At 47.4% G+C, this 26,699-nt stretch overlaps 1 protein-coding gene across 1 annotated transcript in view; it reads right to left on the bottom strand.

Moving 5' to 3' along the window:
• The window catches only part of LOC307088963 (cadherin-18), a gene marked incomplete at both ends in the record, with an annotated part of 81,475 nt that overhangs the window by 30,822 nt on the left and 23,954 nt on the right, over positions 1–26,699 (bottom strand). Inside the window, 4 exons of the mRNA XM_079755043.1 lie at positions 4,901–5,061; positions 11,885–12,138; positions 13,773–13,960; positions 16,580–16,747. Coding sequence (XP_079611169.1) covers positions 4,901–5,061; positions 11,885–12,138; positions 13,773–13,960; positions 16,580–16,747 — 771 coding nt within the window. The remainder of the gene's footprint in view (positions 1–4,900; positions 5,062–11,884; positions 12,139–13,772; positions 13,961–16,579; positions 16,748–26,699) is intronic.

Genomic DNA, 26,699 nt, shown 5'->3' with positions numbered 1-26,699 from the left:
CCCTAACATAAACCGAAAGTATTTAAATAAAACCCAGACAGACAATAACTTTGCAGACTTGAATTGTGCGGATACATTTTACACTAACAAACCCAGCCCTCTAGTCAAAGTCCTCTTCTCTGTGAGTCACCCACAGAAAGTCAAATAACACTTGACTAACATTCAGCGAGGATACATTTGGCTTTGAAGTCAAAAACTCAATTTGCCTAACGAGAAGAGGAGGTGCACACAGGTGGATTGAGTGTGGCAGCTGTGCTCCTCTAGCCGATTGTAGCTGTACGTACGCACGCAGGCTTTATCTGTCTCTGTCAGAGCTAATCTTCCCCAACACCGATTTGGAGACATGGAGGGGAAATTAGGGTGAGCGAGGCGAGCCAAACTAAAGTTAATGGTGCGTTCATTTTAAACTCTGTTGTATTGGAAACCTGCCGCCTTTACACACACACAAGCACACGTAAACATACACATACACATACATATACACACGCACACACACACACAGAGGGTAGGTCAAGCTGGTTGTCCACTAGATGATGAAGGGGGGCAACCATCTTGTAGAATCATCACGATGTCACTAAATCTATAATCCATTTAATTGGGTTTGTTTTGTTTAACCAAATTTCGATTGATTTATATTCCGGTTCATTCATACGATGAGGCCCCAGTGACGGCCCGGGCCATAATATAATCGTTGAGCTATATCAGGTCCAACAGAGACAATAAAACAAACCCAACCAAAAACAAACCCAGCAGCAACATCATAATCCAGAATGTTGTGGAAGAATAACTGCCCTGATTACTGCCAATTTACGACACGCAATCCCTCCTTCTTTACGATTCCTCCTCTGTTTACTACCCAACCAGCTCTCTCCAAAACACAGCCCGGGACATCCGGCTTGGTTATTCACAAATCATTATACCCCACAAAAACATCACGTGTACACTGATTATCATCAACCAGGAGCAGCAGCAGCCTTTTCTCTGCAGATTAAAGAATACACTACACATGAGGCCATTGTCTCTCGCCGCTAAGTGCTTATTTAACCCCCGGGCTCAGAGAGTGGAGCGTTCCCTCTGAGCGAACCGTAAGAGACACCGATGGCAGGGGTCCCGGCAAAAACAGTTGGTCATTTTGTAAGCAGCGATCTTCCCCCGTTCATCTCCCTCAGCGTGGATAACTGTCACTTTCCAAGTGGAACACGCCCCAAACCGAGGGAGAGCAGCTTGGAGCGGGATTTATACAGAAAACAATAACTAAATAACGGTTTGTCTCATGTAGTGTCGTCGGGGGGTGGTGGGGGGGCAACAAAAACAAATCCCTCTTGACACTGTACAGAGAAGTGACAGGAGTCGCAGCTGTCTGTGTGCACGGCCATCTACATCCACTTAACGGAAGCGCTGTGTGTTGTTGCCAAGGCGACTGGGAAACAAGGCAGTTTTCTTAACGGACACAACCAACAGAGAAGAGGCTCTGGGTTCGCCTTCTTCAGCGGGGAACGAGCTGAGCTTCGAGAACGGCAGGAAGACGCTAACAGAAATAAATCCACTGCGTGCACGTTCAGCAGTACGTCTCTCACGTACTGCTCAACCATGGATGAGCTCCGGTAGAACACACTGCAAGGCGGCGCACCTGCAGACAACCTGAGTCTGAGGAGCACGACCGCTGGAGTCTCGTGTGGCGTGGAATTATAGGCTTAAAACAGACAAACAGTGGTCTCCTCTCCAAGTGTCCTCCTCGCCGAGTATTTCTGTTTCGTTTAGAGTGCTTCTGTGCGGAAAAACGTATCCGTCTTAGCCTCTGAGAGAGCGAGGGCGTTGGGCGTCTGCATTCTTGAATACTAACAAGCGTTAGGGAAAAAGGGAGATAAGGAAGCATTAGCATGCAGGGCCTTCGTCGGCTGGTAAGGGATTTGCCTAATTGCGATTACAAATTAGCCAAGTTACCTGATAGGTATTCTTGGAGTCAGCAAGGGCTGGATTGATTTAATTAATTTCCAACATAGCAGTGGAGGTAAAGGACATTGAAACAATTGAGACTAATTTGATTTGGTAGTTGATTATAATGGAAATACACTCTATTCCATTCAAACACATTCTCATCAATATGTAAATGACTGGTCCACTTTTGGCTTCTCTTTGCACACTTAATTGTTAATTTCACTATTTAGGCATACAAAATTAGACGTTGTTTAGGCCTTCATGATAGCCTTCATGATAATACTATTAATAATGTTACTACAGTGGTATATACTGTGTCTTGAACAATGTCAGAATGACATTCAGCAACAAAAGAAAAACTCAATCCAGTGCAACTACATTTCCCAGAGTCCTCTTCCCCTCAGTTGAATTCAAACACTGTTTAAATGCAAGTTCGGACAGCAACTGACAGCGGACAAATGTATGTTCTCATGAGCATCTCATCCGATTCAATCAACCAGAGTCCTCTACTCCAGCTCTGACATTCAACGTCAACATTAATGTTTTATGTTTTCCCTCTTTCAGCCTATCAATGAGGGACAAACATTGGCTCTGGTAATTGGAGTGGCCGTTAAGGCAGGACAGACCCATAACTAGAAGCTACTGTGCTGTAAATGTGACAATGAAAGTCTGAGCAGTTGCACCGTCTCCACCTAGCAGGTCCGACTGTCCCACATAAGCAGACCGCTGCGGATGTGGTCATTAGGCCCGCACCGTGAAATGTGGGCTAGTGCGGAGAGGTTAGCTCAGGATGTAGAGCGGGTTGACTCGACTTCGACCTGAATGATCCTGACGAGCTGCCGTCGCCCTGCGTGGTGGACTCCAACGTCGGAGTGTGAATGAGTGAATTTGGATAAAAGCGTAAGCAAAATCCCCTAAAAGGTAAAATGTTAAATATTAGGTAGCGAGCGTGGTTCCTGACGGAGTGTAATCTGTGGTTTTATTCACACAACCTCTTTAGGTTTTTAATAAATTGGGTTTGAATATATTTAAGGATATGTATTATGAATACAGCTTGGAATTTATTCATCATCGTCATCGACGCTATGAACCCTCATCATTTACTTAATTTGTTATTTACCATAAGTTTGCCTTGCAGCCATGTTTTTCATTATATCAAAACACACTTTGAATATAAAGTACAGCGAACAAAAGTACGCTGATCTGACCGCTTGCAGTGCAATCTTTTATTAGTGTAGTGCTAGCCTCCTATTTTACTAATGTGTAGCGAGGGTATGTGTGGCTGGGGAGTTTGACTCCGAGCCAACGGGTTCTGCATTTCAAACCCCAATTATAGCACTTATCTAAAATGACAAAACATTGTCTAGTTCTGTAACTTTTCGAGTACAAATACTGTGCCTGAACGTAAATGTCAAATGTGAACCTGTTATAATTTGAATATTGTGATGTTCATTTGATTCTGAAGTCAATGCTCGGCAAAGTGATAAACGAAAAAGAAGTGTTTTATCACATTGTGTGCGAAACATGTCAATGTCCATTTGGACAAAAGCAACTCTTACTCTGCAGTCTGCTGTGTGCCTCGGAGAATCATAACCGATTGTCAATTCTACCCAGAGTGTCTTGCAGTCATCCAGGAACATGTACTGAAGGAGCAGGTTGGGGGTGAAGGGGTTGGCTGAGGCCATGGTGGGGAAGGGGTCGAACCCAGAACCTCTCCTCTGGGAGTCTGAACACCAGTAACCAGTCCCCCATCCCGTCGTACGCTAAGCAGCTAATTATATACAGGTGGGAGGGAGCGGGACACCGGATGGATTTTAATGAGCACAAATAAATCAATTGACCCCCCCCCCCCTTTCTGCAGCAGAACCCACAACATGGCCGCCCAGTGATCTCCAGGGTGACTTTGTTTGTTTCGTCCGTCCGTCCCGTGACTCCCAGACAACAAGCCCGACACCCAGGGCCACCTCATGTTACCTGTGTCTCTGCCGATCCCCGTCCCACTCACTACGCCTCCACCGCTAACTGTAGTGCCACCCGCTGTGACCCGGGTTCTCAGGTTAAACAACAACAACAACAACAACAAATAAATAGGCAGGCATCTGCGTAGCCGTGCTCCCACGCGAGGGTTGTATGGTTGAACTTAAATCGTTTAAGCTAAATGTTCTTAGTGAATGTGCTGCTTACAGACAGGCTAATGCACTGCTACATTGTTGTAATGTGGTTCAAAGTGTGAAAACAAGAGTTACAGTACTTCCCGAGAACTGCGTGGGTATCATCCACTTGACACCCTAACACGTGTTGTTATCTAGCAGCATTATATTTATATTCAGGGCAGATTTCAAGAGCTTTTGGTATAGGCTAGATGAAAACATGTGATTTAAAAATAATTTTGAATCCTCATATTCCATATGTGGATTCCCATCTTGTGACAGATGTGCACACAAGGAAACCAAAACACACAACAACCAAAACAAAAATGCATGCACGCACGGCAAACATACATACACACACACACACACACACACACACACACACACACACACACAAGCAAGCACGCATGCCGAACAAACACCCACACTCACACACCATCATACACACACACAAACGCTGAACATACACACACACGCACGCACGCATGCCGAACTTAAACACACGCACACACACACACACACACACACACAACAAGCACTCAATAACATACAACACTTGGCAACAAACTAGCCTACAACAAAACAAAGCTTACTGAGGAAGAACTCAAAGATGCAACATTGTTGTTCACAGAGAGTTAAACACTGTGAACAAAACGCACACAACTACAAACACACACACATACACACACACATTGGAACACAAACAGTCCCAGCAACCGAGCGCCGCACACGGACCCCGCAGCGGGCATGTTGCGCGGCTGCGTTTGTGCGTCACGTCTGTTTGACCTCAAGGACTGGCTGGGGGTACTCACCAACCTCCGAGGCCATCACGGTGATGTTGTGCCAGGGCTGGGCCTCTCGGTCCAGCGGCCTGGTGGTCCGGATCACCCCGCTGTCCGCGTCGATGGTGAAGTACCTCACCCCCTCCTCCCCCCCCTCCTCCTCCTCGTCCTCGTTGCTGCCCATGAAGTACCTGCGGGTGGGAGGAGAGACGCACGGGTCACACCAGGGGGCTGGATGGACCCTACGGGGGGCAGGTCAGGGTGGGCCCTACGGGGGGCAGGTCAGGGTGGACCCTTCGGGGGGCAGGTCAGGGTGGGCTCTACAGGGGGCAGGTCAGGGTGGACCCTTCGGGGGCAGGTCAGGGTGGGCTCTACAGGGGGCAGGTCAGGGTGGACCCTTCGGGGGGCAGGTCAGGGTGGACCCTTCGGGGGGCAGGTCAGGGTGGGCTCTACAGGGGTACTGCCAGGCCCGGAGACAAGGCGTGGCGTGAAATGCTGCAGGATTCAACACATACTGCAGGGTACTCACAGAACGTAAGGCGAGTTCTTGCTCCATTTCAATGCATATTTAATAATCTAATAATGCAATTGCCTATTTATGAACCTGCATCCATTGGATACTTTGGACGACCAGCTGCGTGTGAATTGTTGCTCACATTGCTGACAATGCAGTTTATATAATTATATGATGTAACTCTTATATAAGTGTTGCATCATAATCGTGCCCTAAAACTATAAGCTGGTGTGCCCTGCATCTCTGGGAGAGACGCTGGTGTTCCTCAGCGCAAGAAGGTGGGTTGGCACTGGTTTAGGGTGTTCCCAGCACAGAGGAAAGAGGGACTTTGATTTCCACAAGGTAATCCACTCATGATAAACAGGGATAATTTGTTTATTTTCTCTTCTAGTGGCTTGCATATAACTGCTGCGAGCTAAGTGTGAAATTATTTCTTTTTACTTTAGAGCCTTGTTTCTGCACACTCCTAACAGCAATATGTCTTCATCTCCAGAGAGACTGGAAATGCCAACTATGTTGGTATATTAGTGTTTTGTCTCAGTACTCTCTAAGTAGCTTACCATTTCCCCCTATTTTATTACACTGCCTTGTGTTTTCACAATGATGAAATATGCTAATTCCTATAATTGCTTGTTCTACGCTCATAGACATTAAAAAGGCCATTGTTTTTAAAGTAGTCCTATTCAAGAGCACTCAGAAGTGTATTCTTGCATATGTTGCATGCGAGTGTAAACACTGGCTTTGTTGACCAACACCACATGAAGTTCTCCTCCATTCATCCTTAAATAAGCTTAGCTCCCCTGGAGCTAAGAGGTAGAGCAGGTTGACTGGTAACCGGGAGGTTGCTAGTTCGATCCCCGGCTCCTCCAAGTTGAGCGTCAAGGTGTCCCTGAGCGAGACGCCTCACCCTGACTGCTCCTGACGAGCTGGCTGTCGCCTTGCATGGCTGACTCTGCGTCGGTGTGTGAATGAAAGGTTGTAAGTCTCTTGTCCCCTGAATGTAAATGTAAAAAAGAAAGCCTCTCATTTGCTCTTTTAAGTCAAGAGTGGTTACCTCAAACATTGCGTGATGATAGAAGCAGGACACCGGCCCTAATCTGGTTATGTTTACACCGTCACTGTAATGGTTCTCTGGACCCAACCTAGTCATTAAACTAGATAAAAAAGAGCAGGGGCAATAACAAGGAGAGAAATTGGTTCAGCTTCTCTCAAGGGTGAAGCCATGAATGAACGTGAAGTGTGTATTTCCTAATTTATCTCCTAATGGCCTATTTACACCTTTAATTCGTGTACGCCATCCCTGGAGAAAGCTAAGCAGACGCCTCTCAATTGACATGGAAAATACACGATGGATGCGGTTATATTTTTATTTATTATTTTTGTATTTTGGCAGTTGGTGCTCGTGTCGGTTTCCTGCTAGCGCTTGCGGGCAAATTTAGCACAAGTGCAGTTGTACTTGACTCGATGCACCACTCAGCACCAAGCGAGGCTTTTCAGCTGGAAAAGTCCGGTTTTCACGGAGCTGTCGCATTCCATAAGAGAGAGGAGTATCCCAGCGCAGGGACCACTCCTGCTGCCCGCCATCACATCAAATATGCATGCGTGCGCTTGTTTAGTCAAAACACTGCCGTCGAAATTGTGTCCACAGTTTAACAAGTTTGAATGGAAGAAAATATTCAAGCTTTATCCGAGTTTGTGTAGTCGTCAAAAGAGTTTACTTGGAACAAGTCATTGTGCAAGTTTAAAAATAGCTACTATTTAACTTCTTAATATAATCAGGAAGTATGGCTTGTTACTGTATAGGAGAGTTGTAAACTTTTGGAAATAACCTCAATTGCTGTGGACAATAATCACTACTTTGATTGGTAGAAGCAGCTTTATTGCCTAGGCTGTTGGCAGCTTGTTATGCTAAAAGCGGAAAGCTTTAGCTAAGGCGATGGTGCTGCTAAAAAAATATCAAAAAAACATTACTAATTTCCTTAATACGATTAATTTCCATGTAACACAGGATATTTGCCCAGGACTAACGATAGGACCAATGTGTGTTAGCATATCATGATTTAATTTGCAACCATATTATCATTCTTAGTTTATTCCTTTTTAAACTCGGTGGGCGTAATCACAAGAATGTTGCTCTCTTTTCCTTTGAAAGAGTTCGAATATTTTCATGATTTTGGTGTAGAAACTAAATACCAATTTGTATTTAATGCCATGTTTGGGGACATGGCAAGAGGCTTCACATTAGTCACAAATTCAGAGGCAGAATGTCGACGGATGGTCTTCTGCTTGTTCTGTTCTGTTTTTGGATTGCTGGATGATTGCCCAGGGCAATCATGGGAAGTATTGTTTTTGCGACAAAAAAACGCCACAGAGAGGTCCCTCTCCCTGCCAGCGATTAATGAAACACGCGTGTCAAAAACATAAAATGGCCGGGCCGGCAACAGAAAACGTAGAGTGTATTTATCCCTTCTTCTCCTGACACACCCACTCCACTCTGGCGTCCTCCTGATGCTGTCAGGCCCCGTCCTAACAAACAGGCCTTTTCCATTTCCAGAGCTGTATGTGGAGATTATGTGCAGTACAGTCTTTAAGTAGGCGATTCGGTATTAGCATACGGAGGCAACCTGTGTTATTTTCGCTTTCCCAACTGTGGTGCGCTTTTGCATTCTCCCAAATCATACATTTGAATAAACAAAACAAAAGACTTGTTGGAGACGGAGGCATCTTGCTTTCCTTCGCTTCCTGTATGCTTCAAGCAGTTATATCGCCGGCAGGGGAGTTTCATTATCACGTGAACATCTTAAATAGGTGTTCTGTGAACATGATATCGCTGATAATCCTTTGCCAGCCATGAAACAACTGCCAACTCCATCTGAGAGATTAGATCAGTGTTCACGGTGAGTTGGGAGGAAATTCCTCCACCGCACTGGAAACGGGAGTAAGCTCCGCATCACAGCTTCAAAGCTCTGGTTCTCCCAGATAATCAACTTTCTGATTCTTACTTGATGAGTCGTGAGCTGTGCGGGGTATCACCTACATAAACAAGCAGTAAACCCAATAAAACCAGGTAGCAATGCATTGTACCCGCTTACATTTAATGCCAGACACAACGGCACACTCATTCAGGGGAATGTATCGAATAGGAGGAAACTCATAAGAGATGTGAAATAATAAACACTTTAATAGAACTACGGGCCGACGCGTTGTCAAAACAACAGCCACAAAAAATAAACCCCAACGTCAGTCAACATAAAAGGAATATCGGAATTAATTTCACCCTGAGGACCGGCTGTTAAAAAAATAACGTCTATTAGCGGTTGCTGTAACGGGACAACCGCGCGGCACGCGTCAGTTGATACTTGGCTTAGCTTAGCGCCCGGGCCTTTCCCTTTCCCGCCGCATCCGTTTAGTGTGACAGGGAGTCCTCGAGATTGAATGACGGTTCAAACGTCTCCGTGTTGTGCCGAGCGGCGTGCGCACGGGAACTTCGAGACGATCCCAGAGGCGGCATCAAAGACCGGAGACGCGAAGCGCCCCTGTCACGAACCCGACGACAGGACAACGCAAAAGGGAGACGGAGGCGCGGGTTTGATTCCCGAGTGCCTTGTTCACCGGGGTTCAAACCGAGGGCTCGCCGTGCTCAGGACCCTTCCTGTAATCACTCGTGCAATAGGGGGAGGGGGATCTGCAGTACTCCTGTATACCGTTAGCCTCATAGCATCATTGTCTAAGAAATATTTTGGCCAGATTGTGATATCTAACCTAACTCTACCCTCCTGACGCTGCTGATTCACTGTGCCTCATTGGCTGTAACCTAAGCCAATCAGAGTGCTTTTTACATTCCATTCTCAGTATCTGCCATGTCTTTCTATTTGACTGAGGTACTTTTGTTGCATAATACAAGATGAAGCTTAAAATACCACTTCGGCTATTATGCTATGAGACTATGAATAAGTAGGTTGTATCTCTTAGAGGTGGACTGGAGGAGGGGGTACTAGAATAGTTTGGTGGCATGGAGGTTTTGACTCCTGGCTGACAGTACCCTGTGTTCAATCCCCAATGTCCCCGGAGTAACCTGTAGTCATCCAAGAGCAGGATGCTATAGCTCCCCACCAGCTCCTTAATGACCCGTAACCAGATTCACTGTAAGTGTCTCTGGATGCAAACGTCTGCTAAATAACTAAAGACGAAGGTAGGGGGTGGACCTGCGGCATAACAACCGGAGTCTGCATTCACACGCGATCCTCCAGCAGCGAACAGAATCTAACTCTGTGGATAAAAGCAGCTCCTAAATAACACAAACAGTAAACAGGAATGTGGTCTTCTGGGATATTTCCAGATGGATATTAAACCCCTCCCCCCCTCTAAAATGTTATCTTGCCATCACAGCACTTTGGTATATCAACAAAAGATCCGGTCCTTGCTCAAACCCAGGCGCCTCTCCTCTCCCATATTGAACACCGTTCATCACGCAGGGTGGCGCGGGGTAAGTGTTGAGCGAACCCGAAACAGTGGGGCCTCTTAAGGAAGCGCCGGCGGGTGGCAGAGATATAGCCCTAATAAGACTGCACTCACTGCAGGTAGAGGAGTCCCTGGGCGCCTCTGGCAACGGCAGAGGCACTAAACTATGACCCTATAACACGTAATAGCGGCAAAAAATTGCCAACTATTGATGTATGAGAAGGAACTCATCTAGGATTGCAGTGTGTGGGAATTTCCAAACAATTTTTGTCATTTGTTGGGGTGGGGGGTGAGGAAAGGGAGAAGGGAAAGGGAAGAAAAGGTGAGATGAGAGGGCGAAATCGATGCGGGCGGCGTAAGAGAAGCTTAAGAGTAATACCATGAAAGGGGATGCCTCTGCAAAGCAAAACATGGGATTAAGTCACTGGCTAATAACAGCTGGCTGTTTCTTTCCCCGTCTTTCGACAGACGTACTCGAGCATGTGTTTTCCGTGCATATAAATGCGTTAAGCTGTTGTAGTGCCCGGGGCCAAACTCGCAGTCACTCGCACCGAGCACGCATTCGTAACGTTTGTGGTGGAGAAAAAAAACCAAAAAAGAAATACGGCTGCAGGATGTTTATTTCTTATATCTTCATGGATTCACATTTGCTTTGATGGGAGTGTTGGGAGCTGGGGTCAGGTACAGCGACCCCTTAAAGACTTCACATCGATCCAGCAGGAGAGGAATAAACTCTGAAGCACACCTCTCCCCCCCCCATCGCTCCTGCCGTCCTCCTCGACTATCTCCAAGCAGAGGCAGGGTTGGATTTGATGCCCACTCCCCCTGTGGTCACAAAGGTATTTCACTGCAGAGCCCTCTTTTTGTTGCAGCCTCTAGTATATTGTGGTGCCAATGAATCCACACAGCACATTTTCGTTCCCTTCTTTCTTTCCTTTCCTTCTTTTAGCACCATTGACCCAGAGGGAACAGCGAACACCTTAACCATGGCAGTGAAAAAGCCCACTTTTTATGCCGCGATCGCCAAGGCAGCATGCTGACGCAGCAGAACAAAACGGTCGCGGAGGGGACACTGGGAGGGGGGAGAGAGGTTTTGGCTGGCAAGAGCAGCAGCGGGGACATTGCGTTTATTCTAAAGGGGACACCTACTTTACACCTGGTGGTGAAATAGGGCCCCCCTTAATCCTAACGGTTTATTTTACAGTCCGCATCAAAGTGCTGTCACTGGACGCTCACCCACCATACAAATACATCTAAACTGATTGCCCAGGCCATTATCCGGTCGGAAAGCACTGCATCTTTTCATTTTCCGGAAGGTGTCGGGAGAGTCGGAGGGGGGGACGTGGCCGGACTCTATCAGTAGGCGGGGGGGGATAGTAATAAGCCGCTGGAGTCGACCACGGGGCATCACACCTGGCTCTTGCCACCTGGAGCTCGCTAACTCCATTTATTCTCCACGAAATACATTCATGGCAGCGTAAGTGGGGACACGGCCCTAGGGGTGGCGTGGTCAATTTCCGTGCCGACCCCCCTCTCCCCGACCCCCCCGTGGACACGCCGCCGCTGGGCTAGCCTGTAGCCTCTAAGCCTAGGGTAGCTTTTTTATAGCTCTTATTGGAATGGAATGGACTGCATTTATACAGCACTTTTCTAACCAGTGGCCACTCAGAGCGCTTTACAACACTACCTCACATTCATCCATTCATGCACACATTCACACACCAACGGCGGAGTCAACCCTGCAAGGCGACAGCCGGCTCGTCAGGAGCAGTCGGGGCGTGGCGTCAGGGACACCACGACACTCAGCGAGGAGGAGCCGGGGAATAGAACTAGCAACCTTCCGGTGACCAGGCAGACGGCTCGCCAGGAGCAGTCTGGTTGAGGCGCCTTGCTCGGGGACACCTTGACACTCGACACTCGAAGCCGGGGATCAAACTAGAAACCTTCCAAACAGTTACCAGCCGACCAGCTCTAACCTCCTGATCCACATGGCGCCCCTCATCATTTTTACGGCGTTCTCCCGCGGTGGCGAGACTCACCGCACAGGGCTGTTGCGGCTGTCGGGGTCGCGGGCGGTGACCACGCCCACCTCGGTGCCGGGCGGCGCGTTCTCGTACACGTCCATGATGTAGTACTCCATGGAGAAGACGGGCGGCTCGTCCACGTCGCCCACGGTGATCTTGAACGTGGCCGTGTCCTTGAAGGAGCCCAGGTAGGTGAAGCGCGGGTCGGTGTGCGTGTTGGTGCCCTCGATGTGCAGTGTGTACGTCTTCTTACGCTCGTAGTTCAGCGGCTGTGGAGACGATAAGGACTTTAGTTCATCCCATGCATGACGAATTCACTTGCCACAGCAGCCCATGGAATATAGAAAGATGCAATGATAAAAGAAAGAAAGTTAGAGTGTGTTGAGCTTACGCACACACATAAAAAAAAAATATCACACAGCGATTGGATAACCACGCCATGGGGCATAGACCTACGAGACTTTAGTTTAGCGGCTGCGGAAGAAAAGAAGTTGAGGTCATCCCATGCATGAGAGGTTTACTGATTACAGCAGCCCATTGAATATAAAAAAAATGCAATAATAAAAGAATGACATTTATCATTGTATGTCTAACATGCGTACATACAGAAAGAATCACACAGATTCCAACACCATGCCATAGGGGCATAGATGTAAGAGCCTGTGTTACAAAACAGTTCATGCCAAAATGACCTTCAATACAGAATGAATACTTCATTCACATGTACAGTGGAAAGTGCACATTATTTATATTGAGGTATTTGGTGAAGACGAGAGGTTGGACGGGAAAAAGAACAAAAAGGTCAAGATGTCACTTTTTACCGCAACGGTTTAATGTGTTAGACGGCAGAGGGTTTTTTTGTGCAAAGAACCACGTTTGGAATATGAAGATAAAACCGAAACGTACAGGTTTAAGATATTACTTTTCTCGCCTATGCCGAGTGGTTGAGCTGCAGACACTTTTCTGCTCCCCAAAGATACAATTTTGTTTAACTTAATGTCATGGCAGCTGGGGGTCAGACGTCCTGCTCAGGAATGCCTTTAGGTGGACTTCAAACCCATAACCCCATACCACTGCACAACCCTACACCCACTTACTATTTATTTATTTAGCAGACACCTTGATCCAAAGCGACAGTGAGTTCAGATGCGTGTCATTAAGGAGCCGCTGGGGTGAGGGCCTCTTGCAACGTCTGCCTTCATTGGCTGAGATTCGGAAAATCAAATCCAGCAAAGACACTACATGATTTGTTCCCTCTTGGAGGAAAACTGTTTTTGTTACTCGTGCTTAATTGCATTTCCCTTTTCAAATGCATTTTCATTGATGACTAATGACAGGCCTATCCCATCACTGTGTGAGTATATGAATTTGGGTAAATCAATTAATATGATAGAAGAACCTAATTAAGTACAGATGATCGAGAATGAATAAAAAAAAATTCGGTGCCGGTGTTGTTAGCTAATAAAGATCACCATCGCGTCGGAATGCATTGGCAGATGCATTGATTTAATTTAGCTGGGTCCAGAGTGGGGATTTTGCCGGCTTTAGCAGAAAACAATAAATAGATAATTAAAACGATGACTATCCCTCAAGGAAACAAGCGACATCGAGAATATAAACAAGACAAGACGCGGAGACTAAACCAAACTCACGCCCAGCATGGCTCTGGGTCCTTTTCATTACCGCAAACTTGTTTTTGTTTTTTTGCTCTCCTATTAATCATTTGTTTATTGTCATTTAATATGTCACACTCTAACCCCCTAGAAACAAAGATAACAACACAAAACGCAAAAACAATCACAAAAAAGTACATAAAACACACAATAACAGTACCGGAATAACACGCACGTCAGCGACAACACAATGGGTTCGTTGTTTGTTTGTTTGCGTTGTTGTTGTTTACCTTCTTGAGGCTGATGACACCCTCCCGGCTGTCCCGGTCGGTGGAGATGGAGAAGGTGTTGGCGCCCTCTGAGTTGATGATGGTGTATTTGATCTCAGCGTTCACCCCCAGGTCCTCGTCGTTGGCCTTGATCTTCCCCACCGGCTTCCCCACCTGGGCCGACTCGGGCACGTACACCTGGCAGATCTCTGGGGGGGCCAAGCGCTCGGGGTTAGCTACTGATTGGCCGACACAGGGTGTTCTATTGGCCACGCTATTGGCTATATAGGTCGATACCGATGTTCAAATGATACGATAGGTTGATACCAATGTTCAAACTATACGATAGGTCGATACAAATGTTCAAACAAAAACGGTCGATACCAATGTTCAAGCGATACGATAGGTCGTACCGATGGTAAAACTGACACGATAAGTCGATACCGATGTTCGTACCATAACATAGGCTTGTACTGATTTAGTATTTTTTTATTAATTTGTCATCAACAGTGAGTCATTTTTTTTAACAAAACAGCACAAAAAGGTAATATGTTTATGTAAATGCATATTGGTGGTTGGTAATGAATAATGAACATTGCATTAGGTTGTGATGACATTTGAGGAGATATCAGTTAACTAATGGATGCAACCCTAGCATTAATTACTAACATTGATATATCTACTCCTGCTACAAATACCACAATTACAGATAATATAACCATAAATACTTTAGTAGTGTTCAGAATCCAGACATTTTCTGGGTTTGATTCCCAATGTCTGTTCTGTGTCTGTACCTGCTGCCTGTCCCTTCAGATAAAAGCAGGTCCCAAATCACTTCATAATAATAATAATAGTAGTTTGATTTTTCGATGATACTTCTCAAGGCCCTTTACAGCACATTACTGTGGATCCATTCTAAAAAACGATTAAAAACAAAGGTGATCTGTTCCACAGCATTGTTTTACTGTTCTGCTGGAGAAGAAGCTTAGCTAAGCGCTTTGAGTCGGACACCCAGTGGCTCCTAGGGGAACCATTAATAAGGATTTCCGTTAAGGTGATTGACGTTAAATTCTCCGCCGGGTTTTATAGCTGTATTATGAAAGAGATCAAACTCTGGGGTTGATATTTCCTGAAAAGGGGCTGTCTGGTTCAAAGCGGTCTGCATTACAGTGTGACTTCAAACCCCACACAGATTAACATTTATAATCTTATGAAATACTTTTATTACAAACCAGATCGACCAAATGTTTTCCATAGTTTGCGGCTGAGTTTTGGAAATACTAAACATACAAAAATAATCACAATAGAAATCCTTATATTGAGAATGTAAATAGAGAGTTGAAACCCTTTTTTTAGGTCAAAAACTAAATGTTACGACTCAATATAGAAGAAAGATTATAATGAATACTGTTTGTATCACTTGGGCCATTCAGTTGGTATCATTGTGAAAACCACTCACGATAACACGATAACACTGTTTTCATTTTACTTCCTTCACATTATATATTCATACATTAACTTAAACCATTTTCACTTTCTCACATCAGTATTTTAGGATAAAAAAAAGAAGTATTTTTTTGTATTCATTGGTTTCGGGGGGGGGGGGATTTAGATGTAAACCCCGAGTGACTCATCAGAAGCGTTCAGTGAGATCCTATCACTGTCTACTTTACCATCCCTTGGGCCGGTGAAACGTTCACAATCACAACTATTTGTATAATGGACTGCATTTATCCAGCACTTGCTAACCAGTTGCTCCTCAAAGCGCTTTACAATACTGCCTAACAGTCACCCCTTTCACGCACACATTCACACACCGACGGCGGTGTCAACCACGCAGGGCGACAGTCAGCTGGTCAGGAGCAGTCGGGGCGAGGCGTATCGCTCAGGGACGCCTCAACACTCGGCTAGGAGGAGCCGGGGTCCGGCCGAGCCGGTCTACCCCCTGAGCCAGATGCCGCCCACGTATAGCCCCGCTCTATTCCCCAACGTTCCAGGCCTCAAAGGGCCTCCATTCAGCAGGGAATAGAAGGAAACAAAACATAAACAAGATTCTCCTTTCAGGAACGAACAGACAGAGCTGGAACAGGCTCTGAATAAGGAAAGACACCGCGCCTTACGCTGTGCCGGAGCGGTTGTTCTCCGCGGCATCGATCCACCGTCTCATTGTTCAACAGCCACGTGAAATGTGCTCAGGACAAAGAGGGGAAAAGTGGTCTGCCGGATCGATAGATGTAAATGTCAATATCGCTGTGCCTGCGCTTCACTCTGGACTAAAGTTGGTAATAAATAATACAGAGGACAAAGCCTGATACATGGGCCTCGTTAAAACTTCCAGGAGAGTTTCCATCACGGGGTCTGGTGCTCCGAGAGCATGGCATCTTGGTTCTTCTTGACCAACGATTCCAGAACAACCAAATAACCAGTAGCTATTATCTTTATTACATATGTAATACAATTATAATATCTTAATTATAACAGTGAAAAATCACAGACACGGCGGCTAGGAATGTGCGTGACATAATTTAAAACCGTCCTTTTACCTTAAGGTACGCTAATGAAAGCCGAACACACGGCGCACTCGCCAACGCCGACTCTAGCGCTAATCACAAAAGGTACACGCAAACCGCCTACGATTTTTTATTCATTTTACATTTTATTATATTATAATAACGGTGAAAAATCATTGGCTTGGAGTACGCGTGACATCATTTAAAACCGTCCTTTTACCTCAAGGTACGCTAGCGAACGCTGATTACACGCGTGTCACCTCCGACGCGAGCGCTGGCCACAAAAACACCCCTGCAAACCCGTCGCTCGCTACTCACTCTGCGGGAACTTGGGCGGGTTGTCGTTGACGTCGGACAGGGTGATGTTGACGGTGGTGGAGCCCGACAGCCCCCCCACCTGGCCCGCCATGTCCTTGGCCTGGATGACCACGGCGTAGTGCTCCCGCGCCTCGCGGTCCATGTTGTTCAGCGCCGTGCGGATGATCCCTGGGGGGGGGGGGGGGGGGAGGGGAGCACAGAAGATATTAATATCATGGTCGACCCGGACAGGCGATGTGTTTGTCACAGCAGAAGGCGTAGGAGGGGAGGAGGTTTGAAATTCAAGAAGAAGTACAAAATAAGAGTGAAAAAGGGTGAGGGAGGGGTGGGTGAGAGAGTGAGAGGGAGGGGAGGGTGGTGAACTGAGAGGGGTGAGGAGGGTGGGAGGGTGAGGAGATGGGAGGGTGAGAGGGAGGGGAGGGTGAGGAGATGGGAGGGTGAGAGGGAGGGGAGGGTGGGGAGGATGGGAGGGTGAGGAGATGGGAGGGTGAGAGGGAGGGGAGGGTGAGGAGATGGGAGGGTGAGGAGATGGGAGGGTGAGAGGGAGGGGAGGGTGGTGAACTGAGAGGGGTGAGGAGGGTGGGAGGGTGAGGAGATGGGAGGGTGAGAGGGAGGGGAGGGTGAGGAGATGGGAGGGTGAGAGGGAGGGGAGGGTGGGGAGGATGGGAGGGTGAGGAGATGGGAGGGTGAGAGGGAGGGGAGGGTGAGGAGATGGGAGGGTGAGGAGATGGGAGGGTGAGAGGGAGGGGAGGGTGGTGAACTGAGAGGGGTGAGGAGGGTGGGAGGGTGAGGAGATGGGAGGGTGAGAGGGAGGGGAGGGTGAGGAGATGGGAGGGTGAGAGGGAGGGGAGGGTGGGGAGGATGGGAGGGTGAGAGGGAGGGGAGGGTGAGAGGGAGGGGAGGGTGAGGAGATGGGAGGGTGAGGGGAGGGGAGGGTGAGGGGTAGGGAGGGTGAGGAGATGGGAGGGTGAGGAGGATGGGAGGGTGAGGAGATGGGAGGGTGAGGAGGATGGGAGGGTGAGGAGGATGGGAGGGTGAGGAGATGGGAGGGTGAGAGGGAGGGGAGGGTGAGGTGAGGGGAGGGGAGGGTGAGGAGATGGGAGGGTGAGGAGATGGGAGGGTGAGGAGGATGGGAGGGTGAGGGGAGGGGAGGGTGAGGGGAGGGGAGGGTGAGGAGATGGGAGGCTGAGAGGGAGGGGAGGGGCGATGGCTGGGGAGTTAAGATAAGACGGTACTTTCGTGTCACACTGCGTTTTTATAGAAATAATCATCTTTCTTGGAATGACGATCCATTGTCTCGGCAGTCGAGATCCGTGACCAGCAAAAGGGCACACTAATTAGTCTTTGATCAAGGCTAATTAGTCTTTGATCAAGGCCAATTTGGGAGCTAAAGCTAAACCCTATATGCAGTACGTCCTGATTTTTTGCAAAACCTTGAATAATATTTTGTGCATTGTCCTGTTGACAAATAAACAAAAACAGCAGAAGGTACACATCAGGAAGCAAATAAATGAACTGTGGAAGGAGTGAGGGGAGGTGAGATGGCGAGGGGGGTCGGGGGGGTGGAGAGGCTGAGGGGAGGTGGAGGCTGAGGGACGGGGGTGAGGGAGATGAGAGGGTGAGGGGTTTGGAGGGAGACAGGGAGGACTGTGACAGCCCTGGTTAGAATTGATTATCTCTCTCTCCCTCTCTGATGTTGCACAGACTGGTGTCTAATTAAATGAGGGGTGCATGGAGAGGGGGAGAGATGGGGGAGAGAGAGGGGAGAGGGAGGGGGAGAGAGAAACGTGCCTTGATAAAAGTACTTGATAAAAGTGAATTATTTAAATCCTGAATAATTGATTGAGCTGGTAGAACGACAAAACTGATTGACGGATCGTCTGATAAATAGATCGCTAGATAGTGCATATAGATAGATATAGTAGACAGGCAGGCCAGGTAACCATAAATAACCATAAAAAGGTGAGAGATACAGATACATGGATAGGTAGAGAGATAGAAAGAGAGCTAGACAGAATATACAACCGGTAGATAGATAGATAGATAGATAGATAGAAGAGGGATGGACGGCATAAATAAAGAGAATTCATAAACACGTCACGTGTAATGTTGTTTTTCATTACCAATTCCGCGCTCGATGTCACATGCTGTGCAAATGCGATGATTTAGCCGCCCTAAAAACAGCCGTGGACCCGGGGAGCGCGACTCTGAGTCTGACCTCTCCCCCCGCCCCCCTCCCTTGTCAAGGTCAGCCCCTTGTTTAGTTTTCACTGCGTTTCAAATGACTATGCAACCTTGGCACCTTCGCAGAATGCAACTCTCTATGGCGCGGCTCAATCACCTTTACGGCCGGCGGTATGACTACTGGGGGCCGGGGGCTAAGGGGAACAGCGGGGGGGCTTGTTGTTTGAGGTGTCCGGACGTTTAAGAGCATTGGGTGAGATGTTGTTTTGTAAGATGAAGCAGATTTACTCGCACACTCGGCATTACCTTTGTGTGTGTGTGTGTGTTTGTGTACGTGTGTGCGTGTATATATAATCTATATATATAACACCCTGTCATACTGTATTGCTTGCTTGCTTGCGGGTGTATTTGTGTGTGTGTGTGCGTGTGTGTGTGTAACGTGCATGTCTGTGTGTATGCGTGTTTGCATGCAAGAAGTCATCGCACACACAATGCTCCTCTTTTGTTTCACTCACTTTGACTCACACATAAAAGGAAGCCATTTCCCCCAATCCCAGAGGCCCACATCCCATTACTCTCTCTAATCGAATGTGTTTCCCTCACCTAGGTCTCAGTGTAACCCCCCCCCCCCCGACCCTCCCCTGGGGTTATAGCCTCCAGCAGTCTGGCGAACTTTTGTCCTGGTGAACTTGTGAACCCCAGCGTGGGCCTGCTCTCTACGGCCAAAATGAGATCTGGCCGGTGATAGACAGTGGTTGATCAGTGAGGGGAAATGGACCTGGCCCTGGTGTTTTGTGCCTCCCTCTCTATTTGTTATCGGTAATAACAGTCATCGGGGATGAGATTAGAGAAAGCATCTGCACAGCCGCTAATGGACAACAGAAGTCGCGGTGAAAGATGTTGTCGATTTGAAACGCCACTTTGTTTTTCCACGGAAGGATGTTTGCTTCCAGAAACTATAGAAGCCCGGTTGACGACAACGGCGAAAAACAACGGCGCAATTAAATCACTCGGAACCACGAGGGCTGTGTGACAAAGTCCCTCGGGCTTTGAAGACCCAAAAAAAAGGCGATAAGCGGGGAATCTTATGCAATGCGCTGAAACCCATCATCTACTGTTCCCATGTAACATCGAACACAAACAACCCGACAGATACCACGCCGACGACGCAGCCGTGCATTCGGCTCACACTGCGCGTACATTAGCCTAGCACGCAACACATTTCGAAGACGAGATTTGTTTGAATTAATTGAATTAATTACACTTGTTGTAATCCCCAGCAACCGGAATAGCGGTTAATCTCGACAGTGTTCAGTGCCAGAGCCCGATCGATTCAACAACACCAACGCGGCGGCCAAGCGGCCGCTGTGTCTGTGCACGGCGTGTGTGTCGATGTGTGTCTTTGTGTTTCTTTGTGTGTTTTCTCGGGATTCGAGGCCAGCCAGCCACAGTGAGACATAATGGGACTCATCAAAACAAGCTGCTCTAACAGGTACTCTGAGTAACACACCCAGTAAGTCAATCCATTTGAGTGACTCCTCCACAAAAGCCAACCATCTGCTACACAATGGCAGAAGCCTTTTGGTGTCCTGCCTCCCTTTCTTTTCTTTCCCTTCTCGTTTTTTTCACACGTCTAAAAAGGCAGAAGTTAATCCACTCTCCTCGGGCGGAATAATCATTAAAAAGTAAAGTGGATCAGGGGGCGGGCGAGAGGAACGTCCAGAGGATCTCCGGGCGGCGCCGGCGTCTGACCTCCGCATCCCCCCCACCCCCCCGTCACCACGCTGGACTGGGCCCGAGAGCCGCTGGAGCGGAACGCCACCAGCTGGGCATCCACACACCGGCTCCTGACCAACTCGGTAGAGGATGGACACCAACGATTCGCTGAAGAGATAAGCGAACATCGCTTCTGTGAGGAGAATATTCTGATGGGTGGTGTTAGTGGTTCCGACATTAGCTTCTAAAGTTGGAGGGTTTTAAAATGGGAAATGGTGGGAGCATTTATAGAGCGAAATGATTATGGGATGAGGTGGATGACTTTTACAATTATATAAAAACCCGCCAGGCAATTGTTTTAATGTGTTGCCTGCCATATGGCAAATCATCTGCCCTTGGCTGGCGGCAGGTGTTCGCTTTGACTCGCAGCTGAAAGTATCCAGGTTTGAACCCTAGATGTCTACGGTCGAACTGTCGGCCTCCCTGAGCAAGACGGCCCAACTCCCTTCACACTGCCCCCAATAAAAAGTCTCTAACACTCCCAGTAAGGCCCTTTGGATAACAGTGGGCGGTAAACGGGAAAGAAGCACCCTCACAAAAAGGAAAGGCCAAACTTTATCTCATCGCTAAAGATTCATGCTTTCCTGAGTCCTTCTCCGCTTGATCTCGTGCCATCCCAGATACGTAACCTTTTCCAGTGTTGGGAAACAAGGAGCGGGAGTCCAACATCATTCCAACCGCTGGTCCCCTCAGTGAGTGGGAACGAGCCAACCTTTCAGTCCTTTGTCATTACATTTACTAAGCCCTTGATATTGCCCTGGGATCTCTTCCTTGACAAAATCTATAATCTCCATTCAAAAGTAAAGCTAGACCTTAAATGCCATGGTTATTATTACTTCACGGCCGCTAATCTTGGATCCAGCAAGATTAGAGCAGAATTTCTGGGGGGGGGACCCAGGCAGAGCCTGGTGCTGTAAACCCCCAAAAATGTTAGGGGGTGGCTTTACACCTTGTTTACTGTTTTACCACGGAGATATTATACAGAAGATAACCTAAGGGTAGAGGAAGCTCAAAGGGGATTTCGCAGTGTTATTCTTCAATGGACGCTCCAAACGGTTGTTGATTTGAAACCTTAACAGACTCTCTTTTTCAGTTTAAGCTTTTTTTCAGTTTAAGCTTTTTTTCAGTTGACTAGCGCTAGGCTAAAAGCTAGTTCCTGGTCTCACCTGTTAATAGCCAATCGTGCGCTTACACATCCCCGTCATAATCAACCAGATTTATCGAAAACAAACGACGACGCAAAATAAAGCGAAACCGCCCCTTTAACCACGATCTGAACTCCTTTTGCTCTCACACTATAGTTTATTAATCTAAAGTCGGATTTGCAAGAATACACGACCATATCAACAACTGCACTCTCCGGATGCCTTGGCTCGGCAGATGCAGGCCGACCTTGCCTCGCCCACAGGGATCTTTAAACGTCTGTGAGCTACGATGTGTGACCACCACCTAGCACTAACCGAGAGGAGATGGAACTGTCTGTTGTGCGTCCTGGGAGATATCAAGGCAAGGGGTGAGAGAGAGAGTGAGGGAGAGAGAGAGAGAGCGTGTGAGAGAGGGAGAGGGAAAGGGAGAGAGAGAGAGAGAGAGAGAGAGAGAGAGTGAGAGCGCGTGAGAGAGGGAGAGGGAAAAGGAGAGAGAGAGAGGGAGAGCGAGATCTCAAGGCAATGAGACAGAAATAAAGAGAGAGGGAGAACTCAAGGCAAGGAGAGACAGACACAGAGCGAAGGAGGGAGGGAGAGAGAGAGTGAGGGAGGGTGATAGAATGGGAGGGAGAGGGAGATCTCAAGGAGAGAGACAGAGAGAGGGAGGGAGGGTGGAGTGAGGGAGGAAGAGAGATAAAGAGAGATATATCAGGGCAAATAAAGGCTAGCCCTGGTGGGTTATGAACTGCCAAGCTCCTCAGAATATCAAGGTAAACAATCCGACCGTGAGATACGAGCCAAGAGAGCTGTGGCGTCTCGACGCTCACCCCCGCCGTTTACCGCTAACGTTACTGAGGAGATGAAACAGCGGGAGGCGTGGCCTGCCCGGCCCGCTTTGGGGAACTGTCGTTGAGTTAGAACTCTTAGGCGGCGGAAAGAAAGGAACAAGAGAAGAAGAAAGGAGAGAGAATGGAGGTAGCGGGAAGGGAAATGTTACAGGGTTGCGTCAGGAGCAACGTTAGCGGGAGGGTGTCGTCCGTCTGTATCAATAAAGGTTACGTTGTTTTGGTTTTTCGTGGATGTCAGATGGTGTGTGCTGTAGGTGCTGCTCCACTCAGCCTCTTAATCTTCAAGGAGCTCTCCTTCCATTGTCTTGATTGTGTTGTTCTGTGTTCCAAGACTTGTCAACACGAGGGCTTTGGAGACGGCTGTGGGGTCAGCTGTCGCTGCTGATGACCGCCCTGCCGTCCCCGCTGTATTCAAACCGCCGTCGGCTTGTTGGCTGTCACAGAGCGTTTTGTTGCCAAATCATACTCACACGGGCTGGAGCCGTGTGATTCCCTTCGTATTTATTTGGTCTGCACATCAATCGTTTTTATTGTGGTAATGGATTATGAAAAACGTTACTTAACGTCTATGTCCTTTTGTTCTCTTCAATAATTTAAGATTAAATGTGATGTTTATTAGTCCCAGATGGGGAACGCGGGTGCCATAGCAGAAGTACAGGACATTAGGCACATTTGGAATTAAATATTGAAGACAGAAAGTTGGAATATGCACAAACGTACCACAAAATACAATATACCATAACACACTCATAAACACATATTATAGAGTTAGCTTCCCATGTAATAAAACTATAAGAATATAATCCTGAGCATTAACTTCCTTCCTTGTTCAGACCACGGTTTCTTCTCGGTGGCTCAGATCGCTAACTAGAGTTTAAGCGTTACTTAACCCACTGCTCCAGCAGAAACACGCTGTTGACAGACGGCCGTACTTTTCATTAAAAACACAATACCAAGATGGATGGGGTGACCTTTTGCGTGCCGTTATTACAGAGCATTACTCAAAAAGCACAGCAACCCCCAGAACCCTACCCCACCCACTCTCGGTCGCGCCTTGCTAGCTAGCTTCTAAAGGCGGCGTGGAAAACAGAACGGCGCGAGAGGAAGAGTTCTGCGTGATTGATGTGAAACATGTGAGGTTTCTCTGTAGTTGAGTTAAAGGGACACAGAGTTTGTAATTATCTGGGTGGTGGGGGGGTGTAGGGGGATTTACAGATTTATGGGTTATGTGGAAATCATGTATTTTTCGTGTCATGTACTGTATCGCGTGTGTGTTTGTGAGTGAGTGAGTGAGTGTGTGTTTGTGTGTATGTGTTTGTGCGTGTGCACGCATGTGTGTGTGCGTGTGTGTGTGTGTGTGGTGTACGTGCATGCATAGTCAGCTGTGACAGGCTGGATTTTATAACTCATACTGTTTACATAATTCCAGAAACTTGTTGGCTCCGAAGAGAAAGTGTGTAGACGAAGAACACGTTACAGAAATTGTACAAACTATAAGCAAATCTTTGAATTCCACACCAAAAGCAATTTCCCGCTCCAATATATCACTTAAAACTATACGCCCAAGGTGTTTTCGTACTTGGAGAATGTACGAAGAAAACCCTGCATTGAACAAGTTTGACACAAATATCAAACTGACGTTCACTACCTCACCCCCCCCCTTTCACCCCAAGCCTCCCTGTTGCCGTCTCCTTGGAAACACCTCTTCATTTAGAAAATAATTGAGAGAGTGCTGACTGCAATGAACCCTGAATGTATTTGTCAGCGAGTTGGTTAGCCTTTTCTTCACCCCCCCCGCCCCCTCCACACACAAACACACGCACACACACCCGTCTATTTGAGTTGATGCAATCATACTTTCCACCTCTTTGTCTGGGTGGAAAACTTCTGAAGCAGCACAATCTCCTGGGTGAACAAAGAGGATTAAGGAAGATTACTAAAGCACTCTTCCTTCTTTCGCCTCAGGAAATGAAGGGCTTCTTTTTTTTCCCTTTCTCTTTTCCTGATGCGTCTGGTTACAGCACAAACTAGCATCTAGCGTCTCGCACAGAAGAAACCGCAAACACTCCAGTTTTCTCTCCTAATACCGTCAACGTGTTGGTTCCCTCTCTTATCGACCGGGCGTTGATGGATGGACGATAAACGCGTCCGCTTCAGCGGTTAACTGACAGCTGTTCTGAGTTCCTCTGTTCTGACAGTCGAGTCACGCTCAGACGGTCGTCCATTAATTACTGTTTTTTTTAATTACCGACCAGCTACAAGGTTAGAGCACTTTGGCAGTTGGGAAGTCTACTGACTGACAAAGTGACAGTTATTTTCCATTGATCCATAATGGGGGGGGGGGGGACTGGATCTGTGAACTCCGTAGACGTTTCCATCTGTTGGCTCCTTCCTTCCGTCAAACCCTTTGAAATCCCAGATCAGCAGAGAAATTAGCCTACTTTAGAAGCAAAGGGGACTGGGGGTTGTGTGTGTGTGTGTGTGTGTGTGTGTTTGTGATTATCTGTGTGTGCTGTGCGTCAGCATGTATATGCGTGTCGGCGATGGAAGTTATGGAGGGAGAATTACGTCACCATCAGAACAGATTCTTGAGCATTTCTGTTTATCTCGTGATCCACAGTGGGGATGGAAAATATGGGACAGTCAATGTATGAACATCATATAAATTGATGTGTATTTAAGTAGTGTATAAGTGCCGTCGATTGCTGGATACTTAGGAAAAAGTGCTTACAGCCAGAAACGCTGGCTAGTATTCTGTGAGATTTTGCAGACCATGTAATGCGAAGTAAATCCATAGCAGTCAGGAAGATGCAAATGTTTAGGGGTGAGTGGTACACTTCAACGCATCATCATTTACCTGATATTTAGCAATATCTCAGAAGACTGTGGACGCAAGACAAGCTAAATGTCCTTTTTGCCTGCGCTGATGAATCGATCCCGTAACTCATTTCGAACACGTCCTAGGGTTATTTTATATACAGACGGTAGTGAAGCAATGCAGAGTACCAATGTATTGATTACATCCTCGCAGTCTACCGCTCATATTCCTGACTGGAGTGAACTTGAGTAACCTCGGAGCCAGAGATTTCGCAGGCATTCTCGAACCGTTCAATAAGGTTTGTGTACTGTGTGTGGTGTATTTAATGTGCACCACATGTTATATGTTCAATAGTGCTTTCATTATGTTATGGACAACCTTGTCGCGTGGGATTGACGTTTCCTTTGTGCACTTGGAACAATTGTATTGGATGACACAAAGAGGGATTTCGTTGGCGAGATGGAGTCGTTGATTTCAACAAAAAAGCCACTGAATTATGTCCTCCAAATGATTCTGGTGAATAGAGAAAGTCGGAGAGAGAGGAACAAAGAGTCGCAGAAAGAGAGCTGGAGAGAGAAAGAGAGAGAGAAAACAAGAGAGAGCGAAACCGAGAGACACAGCGAGAACAAGAGAGAGGAGGCTATATTATCCATTAACATGGATTTTAAAAGAGTTCGTTGCAGTCACCACTATCTCAAAATTAGATAATCGTGTGATTAAATTAATTCACAGATGGGGAATTATGTGTTATTGTTATCAGCACAATGCCGATGGGAATTCATGCGCCTGCACCTATGTGTTTGTGTGGGTGTGTTTTGTGCGTTTGTGTGTGTGTTTTCATAACAGTTAATGTGTGACACTTGCGATACAAGTAACTTAACAGAGGCGTTGATTCAAAGCGCTTTGCTCAAGGGCCTACAGGTAGGCCGCAGGCAGCGGGGATCTAACCAAGGACCTCTCAGCGGGGTGCCACACTAGAAGTCTCCCGCAACAAATCACTGGGGTTGAAAGCAAGCTGCCCTTGATGTGACTCAAACCGGCGACAACAACAACATCAACAACCCAAACACCACCGCAACGCAAGCACAGCGAAGGATTAGTTCATCAACGTCCTCCGTTCACTCCACTCAAATATCACTCGCCGCATTTCGGCGGCGCTCATGTCTTCGCTCCTTCCCTTGCTCTTCCTCTTCTTCAGGGGCGACGGGGGAGGAGGGGGTGGGGGAACGAGGGGGGGGAACGCATTCTGCGCGTCATTCTATTTCTCTTTGAATGCCGCTACGAGGCCGGCGCCGTCGCAGATGCACCAATTACGATTTCACATCCATGATTGCGTCGGATTCTCCTCG

This window comes from Pollachius pollachius, assembly GCF_949987615.1.
Source record: "Pollachius pollachius genome assembly, chromosome: 17".
Lineage (NCBI taxonomy): Eukaryota > Metazoa > Chordata > Actinopteri > Gadiformes > Gadidae > Pollachius > Pollachius pollachius.
Note: the sequence above shows the minus strand (reverse complement) of the source record. Positions and strands in the feature narration are given on the sequence as shown.